Source organism: Marmota monax, unplaced genomic scaffold (genome assembly GCF_021218885.2).
Source record: "Marmota monax isolate L192 unplaced genomic scaffold, Marmota_monax_Labrador192_F-V1.1 WCK01_AAM20220418_F8-fsc00010, whole genome shotgun sequence".
Lineage (NCBI taxonomy): Eukaryota > Metazoa > Chordata > Mammalia > Rodentia > Sciuridae > Marmota > Marmota monax.
In genome coordinates this window covers 5,333,203-5,343,549 of record NW_026692321.1, presented here as the reverse complement: position 1 = coordinate 5,343,549, position 10,347 = coordinate 5,333,203, and the positions used below count along the sequence as shown (strand labels likewise).

General features: G+C 54.9%; 1 protein-coding gene across 2 annotated transcripts in view; it reads right to left on the bottom strand.

Annotated features, from left to right (window-relative positions):
* Nucleotides 1-6,885: 6,885 nt before the first annotated feature.
* The window catches only part of Hpcal1 (hippocalcin like 1), an 89,204-nt gene continuing 85,742 nt past the window's right edge, over nucleotides 6,886-10,347 (bottom strand). For both annotated transcript variants that reach the window (XM_046441252.2, XM_046441253.2), the window contains one exon: nucleotides 6,886-7,761. In XM_046441252.2, coding sequence (XP_046297208.1) covers nucleotides 7,664-7,761 — 98 coding nt within the window. In that variant the 3' untranslated portion in view covers nucleotides 6,886-7,663. The remainder of the gene's footprint in view (nucleotides 7,762-10,347) is intronic.

Genomic DNA, 10,347 nt, shown 5'->3' with positions numbered 1-10,347 from the left:
ACTGGAAGGGACAGTGAGGGCATAGGAGCCCCAGATGAACCTGCCCCTCATACTACAGCCTCTTCCGCTGGCCCCGTGTGTCTCAGACCCCTGTTCCTTGAACATGAGAATAGGCAAGTGAGCTTGGCAAGCGGGAATAGAGGCTGTGAGCAGCCATCCCATGGCCTAGCTGTGTAAACACCACGCACTGTTTCCACCAGGCCCTAAATTTGTTATCTAACCTAAATGTTAACCATTTAAGATGGTATTGTCTGCTCTTGTACAGATATTGGGCATCGTAGACCTGAGGTTTGAAGCAAGTGTAGCTCCACCAAGGCCACTAGTGACCATTTCTTCCTGGGGGTGCTGGAGTCAGCCCCCATGGGAGGAGAGCCAGGGAAATGGAGCCCCTGTATCCAAACCATAAACTGCCGTAGGATCACTTGGAGCTTCTTAAAAAGGGGGGTTGATGTTGAGTGTGTTGGTGCACACCTATAATCCCAGCAATTTTAGGAGGCTGAGGCAGAAATATTGCAAATTCAAGACTTGCCTCAGCCATTTGTAAGACCCTGTGTCAAGATAAAAGGACTGGGGATGTAGCTCAGTGGGAAAGTGTTCCCTGGGTTCAATCCCCAGTAGCAGAAAGAAAGTGGCATTATCGGGCCTCAGACTCTTTGGGGGAACTGGGTAATCATTTGGGAAAAATATCCCCAACTCATGCCAAAATTATTTTCATCTTTTTTTTGTACTGGGGGTTGAATCCAGAGGTGCTCTACCACGAGCTATATTCCCCGCCATTTATGTGTGTTTGTGAGAGACAAGGGTCTTAGGATCCTTCTGTCGCCGCCTCCCAGTTTTCTGGGATTATAGGTGTTTCATGGCCTTGCCCATAATAAATTATTGATAGAGGAAAGTTTCAAATGTAACAAACTAGAACTGCTGGGAACATTTGAAGTCAAAAGGTAAGAGAAGGGGAAAATGACAACATGATGGAAAGGGCTGATTTTTATAATAAAAACTCCCAATAAATGCATAAAGCAAGAGTCCAATGGAAAGTGGACAGGGCAGGAGCATGGTTCTCCAAAAAAGACAACTTTCTGAACATGAAAAACATGCTCATATATGAACATTTAATATATGAGTATGAAGTGCATGTTTTTTTCACCTGTCAGACTGGCAAAACTCGAGTTCTCAGTGGACAGGCACGCTGACACACCGCATCTAGAAAATTCTGAGGGAATGTTTCAGTACTAGTAGTTCACGTTATCCTTGGCTTGGCACTCTAAGAATTTCTATGGCTCTTACAAGACACCTCATCGTGGCAGTGTGTTTGAAAACCCCAGCGACACAAGAGGGTGCCAAAATTACCAGTGGACTGGGACACAGTGCTGCTGAGGAGCTGGACAGGTCTGCAGGTGCTGACTTGGAGCAGCCACCAAGCTAGACTAATTGTGACAGCAGAGTGAGGAACATTCACATACTACTGTCCCATGTAAAAAGCAAAACCAAAGATCAAAACCCACTAAACTGTGTGTATTGCTTCTTGGCAGAATTGAAAGCCTAGGGAGGAGAGAGGGTCTAACTCCAAACTGTCCTTTTGACAGGATGATATACTACTGATGTCACAGAGGTTGCAAATTGGCTTCATAGGTGAAGGAGGGGCTCGACACTAGCTCAGTCACACAGACCGCAAGGTGACATTCAAACCGTGTCCATGACTCCAGCTTCCAGCCAGCCTTTTCCCCACCCCCACGTGCTGCTAAACAGCTGGAGGTGGTGTTAGGGTGGCAGCCTGGCTCTGGACTGAGTGGGGCTGACCACTCAGTAGTTAGGTGCTCCTCTCACCCCACGTGGTAACCTCCACAATGGTGACCACCTCCTCAGAGATTCCACCCTTACCAGGTCCCCTGAAGTTATTCTTGATGGCTGACTGGCCGCCCCTCCACTGGGGTTTTTCTGACCCTCGCGGTATACCTTTAATTGGCAAGGGCCTCCGCCCAGGCTGGGTCTGGGGGTTTCTTGCATCATCTCTGGGCCCAGCTGGAGAACAGCCCCCTAAAGTGAGTCAGTCCTTTCCAAACCCAGCTCTGCCGACCACTAGGTAGCCTCAGTGCCCCGGAGAGGGGTGGAGGACGAGTGAGGAGCTCTGTCCTCTCGGCCTCATCCAGCTTTGTACATTTGGCTTCAAGAGAGGGTGCCCTCTCTTACAGATGGATGGTACCCAGAGAGGCCAAGGGACCCTTGTGGGTAAGCTAGTGAGTTAAGGGAAGGACCTGAGAACAAGCAGGTCCCTGTGTCCCTGAAGAACCGTCCTCATGACCAGATTGCTCTTTGTGGAGGCATCCCCCCGCTGGGGGCAGCGAGCAGGGCAGCCAGAGCGCCTGTAGCCCTGCAACTCCACTGAGGTTGACCCTCGGAGCCATTTCTGTTCTGGACTGAGCCAGGCACTGGGCAGATCTAGTGGAACCTGGTCCCCCCCACCACTAGCTAGCCACAGGGCCTGTCCCTCCCCTGTCTCCTTCCCTACCTCGTGCCAGAGCCCACTCTTATAAGGAAGGAGCGGTACAGTCCAGAATTTAGTGCACTGAATAAAACGTCTGAGGAATTCTGTTAGAGTAGGAATATTTTATCTGCCCTCACTGCTGGCCTTAGGCAGGGGAGGGCTGATGACCAGATGTGCTTGGCCTCTGGCCAAAGGGGTACTGAAGGCCAGGCCCTGCCAAGTTGCTTCTTTTCTGCCTGAGAGAAGGCATAGGGAGCCAGGACCAAGCCGAGGGTAGGAGAGTGACTACACCAGGAGGCTGGTACGCCTTGCCCTGGGGTGGCCTGTGGCATGGTCAGACCCCACCAGCTTCTGACCTGCACAGGTCTGTGAAGCTCAGCTCTGTGCCTTGACAAGTTGGGTGGCTAGTTTTTAGCAAATCAACATATAATATGTTGTATGGGACACACATAAATTGAAAAAATTATTTGCTGTTTTGTCTAAAATTCACGTCTGACTGGGTACTTGTATTCCAGTCAACAAGGACTCTGAGTCCGTGGCACCAAGAGCTAGCTCTAGCTTGTTTCCAGTACCAAAAAAAAAAAGGGAGCCCATCTGTGTGGCCCACTGCAAGTCAGGTGCTCCCGTGGTCCTCAGGACCCTCATCTGTCAAACGGGACAGGGGACAGAAAGGTTCTAACCGTGGTGAGCCTAGTGGCTCTGAGATCTGGGGAGACCTTTAGGAAGTGGCTCCCCTGAGCCCATCCCAATCATGGCCACCAGAGGGCAGCAGCTCCTCGTGTTTAAGGTGTGTTCAATTCAGCCACCAGCATACATTGAGGAAGCCCTACTGTGTGCAGAGTCCTACCATGACAGGAGGTCTCGTGTGGCCTGAGGGCTGTGGAACTGCAGTATGGTTCTGACCCAGAGCTCCAAACTCAGCCCTGCCACATACCAAGGACTTTGAGAAAGGGGCTCTAAGCCACCTTGTCCCCAGACCAAGCCCCTTTCCCTACCCATCCCCACCCCCACCAAATGCTGTAAGACTAGCTGGCAGGTCCTCTCTGGCCTGTGTGATTTTGTTCCTCTGTTTGTCCCTGCAGAGGGTAATGTCTTTAGCCATGCTTCCTGGGATGTCCCCAGACCCTCCCCTGTGTGCATGCAGCACCCGATGGCCTGGCCTGGCCTCCTCTACTACCCTGGGTGCATGTTCATGGTCTGCACCCACAGATGTGATTTGCCTGCCCCCACGCCACCCAGCAGCTTTGAGGATGGGGTCCCAGACCATGTGTCTTGGAGCATCTGTCCCTGGTACCTGTCATTGAGAGAGGCTGCCCATTAAGGCTGCCCGTGTTGTCCCCTCCCCGTTTTGTGTGGTCTCCAGTTGGCTCTTCCCACTCCGTGCCTGCTGCTGGCCCGGGGCCCCATGCCTGCCTCACAGGGCCTGGTGGAGCCAGGCCAATCACCCACTTGCTAGCCCCCAGTCCTGAGCCCCAGAGCCCCGGGACTGGGTCCTGCCCCTGGGGTCCTCACCTCCCCCAGGTGCTCAAGCCCCTCCCTCTGATAGCCAGTATATAAGGTCATGCTCAGCGTCCCAGCTGTCAAGACACAGCTCACAGGCAAGGACAGAGGCCTTGTCCAGGCTCATTCACTGCCAAGTGAGGACTTGCACCTGGGTCTCCGCGCGGGGTGGGGTGGGGGTGTCTGGCCAAGGCAGCTGTCAACAGGATGGTGCATGAGCCAGGGTGGGGGAAGACAGGTATGTCGCACCCTTGAGCAGCCTCCTGGGTCACAAGCAGATCTCGTTTCCAGGGAAGGGCCACAGGGGTCTGGGGCAGATGTGTGGTGAGTGCGCTAGAGCCGCGCCTGAGGCTCTGTCGTGTCCACTCTCATGAAGCCTCACTCAGGCATGTGCAAGGCTTCCGCCTGCGGAGAGGGGCTCACAGCCCTCCCAAGGGAATGGGACCAACTCGAGGTGCCTGCACAGAAGGGGGTCCCAGGGACAAGGAGGAGAGAGGCCTGAGGAGGACGAGGTGCCAGCCCCTCACCAGGAAGGGACGGTAGGAGGTCGTCTGTGGAAAGCCACCTGGCAGAGCCTCCACCCTGACAAGAGCCCGTGGAGGGTTCCTGCCGGGGAGTCACTATGGATGACAGTTTGGGGTTCATTGTGGGTTATTTCCCCCTCTAAATGAGCTGGGCTCCCCCCCCCTTTTTTTTTTGGTACTGGAAACTTTACCACTTTTTGTTCATTGTAGATGGACACAATACCTTTTATTTATTTGTAGGTGGTGCTGAGGATTGAACCCAAGGCCTCACACATGCTAGGCAAGTGCTCTACCACTGAGCCACAGCCCCCAGCCCCCAAACTACCACTTTTGATCATGGGCACTTTACCACTGAGCTACGTCTCCAGCCCCTTTTTTATTTGAGACAGGGTCTCTCTAAGTTGCTTAAGGCCTCACTAAGTTACTGAGACTGGCCCCAAACTTGGGATCCTCCTGCCTCAGCCTCCTGAGTCACTGGGTTTATAGGCATGCACCACCAGGCCTGCTGAATTGGGCTTCTTGGTTTTATGGCCACCATGTGGCAATTTCCCCTTTCCCAGGCTGCAGTAGACTCCCTGAGAAGCCATGTTGACTTCAATGAGCTCCTGCTGGGGTAGGGTCCACTGAGACCCCCAGATCCATGTCTTGCACATTTGGACAGAAGAAGCTTTGATGGTCAATTTCATTTGCTGACTTGACTGTTACAGGTGCCAGACCTCTGGTCTAGCTTTATACTGGGTGTGTCAGTGAGGGCGTTTCTGGGTAAGATTGACATGGAAATCTGTAACTGAACAAAGCAGAGTGCCCTCCCTGATGGGGGTGGGCCTCATCCAATCCATTGAAGCCCTGGAAAGAACAAGAAGCTGAGCAAGAGAACTTGACCTTGGTCCAATAATCTTGAGCTTGGACACTGACCTCCTGCCTTCAGACTTGCACCTGGAACTACACCATCAACTCCCCTGGGCTCCGGCCTGCTGACTGCAGATCTCGGGACCCTTCAGCTTCCATAATTGTATCACTCTATCCGATACCTCATGATCCCTCCATCCATCCATCCAACCACCTCTCCCGGTCCACACAGCACTCTTTCCTGTTTACATCAACCAGACTGTTCCCATGGTAACTAGTCCTCCCCACAACAAGCACTTCTGATTCGACCTTTGCCAGTCCTGGTAATGTTTTGTAAAATTTTAGCCCCTCACTCAACAGGCCTGGCAGAGTGGCCAAAGGCACCATCCTGCTCTTTGTAGCAAGCCAAATCTACACCAGGTCCCCTGCCTGTGCCCTCTGCACCCTACCTGGTTACCAATAAGGCTCAGCACCTTGAGCAAAGGGGAAATTGTACCAAGAAATAGTCTCACAGACCAGGGACTCAGAAGGCAGCTGGCAGATGGCCCCGCCCTTCCTGTTAAGAGGTGTTAAAATGACTGAAGTCAACAGGCTGCTCACTGGAGGCTGCTGAGAGGAAGCTCCACGCAGGCGCTCGCACACATGACCTTGAGCTGTCCTGTACAAAGGGAGCCACTGAGGCACAGGGGAGTGGTGGCCAGTGGGCACATGTGACACTGCAGATGTCCTTCTTTGCAACAGAACCTCAATTCTGTCTCTCTAACGAGCTCCTGCCTTTTGGCGGAGCTGGGTGGCCCCTCAGCCAAGGGCTCATCCTGACTGGCCTCAGCCAGCTGTGGCCATGTCACAGCTGTCTGGCCTGGCACTGGTCTGGGTGTGGACAGGGACAATGGTCTCAGCCAGTGGGATGTGCAGCTGCAGGGAGATTCTGGAATGTCTCCTCCCTCTCAGAGGAAGGACAGGGGGCCTCTGGATGCTCCAGGCCACAGCAGTCGTGGGGACCTCGAAGAGTCAAAAAGCTGGCTCTGAGGCTGGAGGTCGGGGAGGGGAGCCACGAGGACCTAAGCCTGTGACGTGGCCTTGGACTTCTGGGCACAAGAGACAATCGTGGCATGGCTGAGGCACCTTCATGAAGGTGGATTTTCTGCTGCAGGGACCTGACAGAGGAGGTGGGAGGAGAAACCAGGTCTGCCCACTTGGTGACCATGCCGATGCCCCTGGGCCATGCGTCACCTCTGGACTCATCTTTCCTGCCACCTCACCGATTAAGCCGGGGGTTGGGGCGTGCAGACGCTCGTCGGCCAGACCTGCCAAGAACGATCACCTTTCATTTCCACGAATCTCACTTGGCATTAGGCGGATGTTGGAGAACAGGCTGCACAAAGTTTACAGACGTGGTGACGGCCAGAGGGGTAGGAGGGGGCCAAGTTCACCACCAACAGCAGGACTCCTGGGACCTGCCTTTCCTGCAGAGTGGGGATGGCACCCAGGGAGTGCTCCCCCAGCAAACAGGAAACTCGGAGAACTCCACTGATTTGATCATTTTAATACCGGAAATGCCAGACCAATCAACAGGGAGGACAGATCACACAGATGCCTGCATTCACATGAGTGGCAGGTCCCCATAGCCCTGGGCACGTGCATTTCCTTTTGGAGAGGGCAGATGGAGATGCATAAATACCACGAAACAACCAGGCGTGGAGGGGTCACAGGCCACGAGGGGACCATGCTTCAAAGGCAATCGGAGGCATTAAATACGGGGCCTACACGGTACATGTCACTTCACCATACACATAATTTATATATTAAAGAAAGGAGACCACAATATATATACGTGCAAGCGGCTTTGGTCAGAGAAAATGAACAAGGGACGTGGAGCCATGCACGGGAAGGGCTTGCCTGTCTGCTCTCCATTGGTCTTTGTCCCCACCTATCCCACAAAGTCACCTGGGATCATGATAAGTCAGCTGGCCTCAGCACGGTCCTGGGAAGTCCTGCCTATCCGGGGTGTCAGCCTCTGGGCTCTCTGCAGGAAGGCATGAGGTGCCCAGAGCTGAGAACACTTGAACCCTCCGTGGAATCACATCCCTGGGAGTTGCCTGGGAAGGGCCCGGCTGGGCGGGAGGGGAGGGATGTCGCACTGGTCAGGCAGAGGAGGGAGGTGCAGCCGGCTGGCCGGGCAGGTGTGGCGCGTTGCCTGGCTCCGGTCGGGACGTCAGGACTGGCTGTGGAGGCATCCACTTTTGCAAGCAAAGCTGAAAACGGCAAGACAAGCCTGTGTTTCTCTGCAACTGTCCAGTGACCGTCCCTAGAACTGACTAGCACTGCTGGGGTCACACTGCAGCAACCGCACGATGGAAGGGTCGCTCTTGGCACCTTTGATGAATTCTTCCAGGGACAGTTTGCCTGTGGGACAGAGACAGGAGAAACTGGATCAGCCTCGTCCCTGCACTTCCAAAGGGGCTGGAGTAACACTTGGGTCGGGGAGACCTCCCATGACCAAAGTCTTGAGACTTCTGGAGACTGGACAAGGCCCCGTCTCCACTCACTGCTGGGGCATTTCTGGGGAAAAATGAAAAGCCAAAACCTTTTGCTCTCACTGCTCCTTGCAAAGCATCTGGTGACCACAAGTTCACACCCGGAGGGCAGCGAGCCTGGTAGATGGGGGTGGCTCACTGATTCCAAATCACCCCACACTTCACTTATTAAGAAATACGGGCCTTGGCCAGGCAGGACATGACCTTTGTCCCCAACCCATAGATAATCAAGGGCCATGAAGGCCATGTTGGCTGGGTGCTCCTGAGGCAGCCCTGAGAATCCACTGCTGGGGGTGGGCTCCGCCTGTCAGCCACGCTGCCCACCGGCAGCCCCACGGTCCCATGGCCATCCCCAATGAGCCTGACTGCACCATGCCCTCTCCTGTTCTGCTACTCCACCAGCAAGGTCTGTCCATCAGATTTGGCCACTGGGGGAAGGGGATAGGGCTCTGGAGGACAGCAGAAGGACCCCAGCTTGCATGGTCTCTGTGCTTAGGGGTCTGTGGTTGTGCAGAGGGACCATGAACACACTCCGTCAGGCAGCGGCACAGGTGACAGCTGTTAGCAGCCCAGGCCAAGCACATGGTGGAAGTGCCCTGGGGCTCTTGGCTCTGTGCCAGTGGCCTGCCCAGACCGTTTCATGTTTCAGGGTCTCCTCTTCAATTTGGGATGATGGCAAACCATCCCAAGGACTCACAAGAGGGTGCATTTGAGAGGCCAGCCCAGCACTGGGCCTGGGGGACTCAGGGGCCACTGTTATGCAGCCAGTGACAGGGACCTTCCTCCTACCCATTGCTGAGCAGACACTCTGGCTTCTCCCAGGCATGATTTTCATGACTGGTGGCATGCGGCAGGTGCATCTCCTCAGCCACATGTGAAAACCTCGGGCGGTGGGGACAACCAGCCTCTCCCTGTACCCAGGCCTCCCAGCCAGGGGGTGAGGAATGACTGGGTCAGCCCAGCTTGGCCTCAGAGGGAGGGCCCTGAGCCTACCCAGAAGCCTCGGAGGGCCTGCAGAGATGCTGGGGTATCCCTGAAAGTTCCAGTCCTCCTCCTGCAGAGAGCAGGGTGGGTTAGGGTTGGGGGTGGGGTCGTGAGCACAATTTGTCCCCCAAGTGCAGCCCAAACAAGTCAGCAGGAGACAGTGATGACCCCAGCCCGGGGGTAAGCCATCAGCCCAGGCCAGAGGTCCTGAGAGCTATCAGCTTCTGGGTGGCTGGGGAAGTGGGGCAAATTGTGGGTACCGCCTGTTCCTGAGCAGACGGCTATGAAGCCCAAGGGATGAGGGCAGTGTCCTGAGGGCCCTTGCTGCAACCCAGCCTCTCTGGTATCCCCTCCGTCCTCAAACTCCAGGGACTAAGGGGCTGGCTGCTGGGCTCACGGGGGGGGGGGGGAGGCACTCTGTCAGCGGGGTGGCGGGTGGTACCCACCTTCCAAGTTCACAGACAAGCTGGGAGGGACACTCGCTGTGACTCAGGAACCACGGCCATGATTTGTGAAGTGGCCAACCCCACACTCAGAGCTTTCTACATTATTCCACAGAAGCCTGGCAACCACGTGAGACTGGGTCATCATCCCCATTTTACAGAGGAGTAAACCAAGTCTCAGGAAAGCCAAGCCTCAGCACAGGTCTGTAGGAATGTGAACTCTGCCTCTTGTGCCATGGAGTGGAGAACACAGTTCAGATCAGCCCAGAGGCAATGCTAGCGTCTTATTTTATGTGTAAATGTGTTTTGAAAGCTGTTCCCTTGCTGTCTGGAATCTGTTTGCTGCCCATAGTTACACAGAAGCTTCTTCTCCCGCTGGGCTCAGTGCCTAACTCACCTGCTCAGCGCACTTAAGACTCTACAAAGCACTTTCTGGTGCATTAACTTATTTTTAATCTCAGCACAACCCAGGGTGCATTTTCTTTTCTTAATGTAGCTTCTTTGTGTTCCAAGAGCAAATCAGACCTGGCTCTGGGGCCCTGCTTGGCAAAGCCGGCACATGGGCAGAACGGACCTGTCTCACGGCTGGCTCATCCTTGCTGCAGTCCTTCTAGACCCTCAGAGCTGACTCAGAGGAGAAAATGGGTGCACCCTTGTGGTCAGTGCGGCCACTCTCCCTCCTCCTGAGACTGGCCTTCCTGCAGCGGTAGGACCCCAGAGTCCCAAGTGCAGTGGCGTAGGTAGACAAGGCCACCATGTGCACCCTGACAGAGCTCCCCGAGGGCCCCCCAGGGTGACGGCGAGCCAGGCTGGCCAGCTTCCAGGACGCCTGCCGTCCTTTCCCAAGCACACCCGTGGGAACAAGTAAGGCTGTGGCTCAGAGGGGCCAGAAACGGGCCCAGAGTCATAAAATCAAAGGAGGGAGCCAGCACAAGATGGGCATCCTGACCGAGTCCTGTGTCCCTCAGCACAGCTGTGCCAGGGCAGGAGGCTGGGGTGGGCTGTAGAAGGCTGAGAGGCACAGAGGG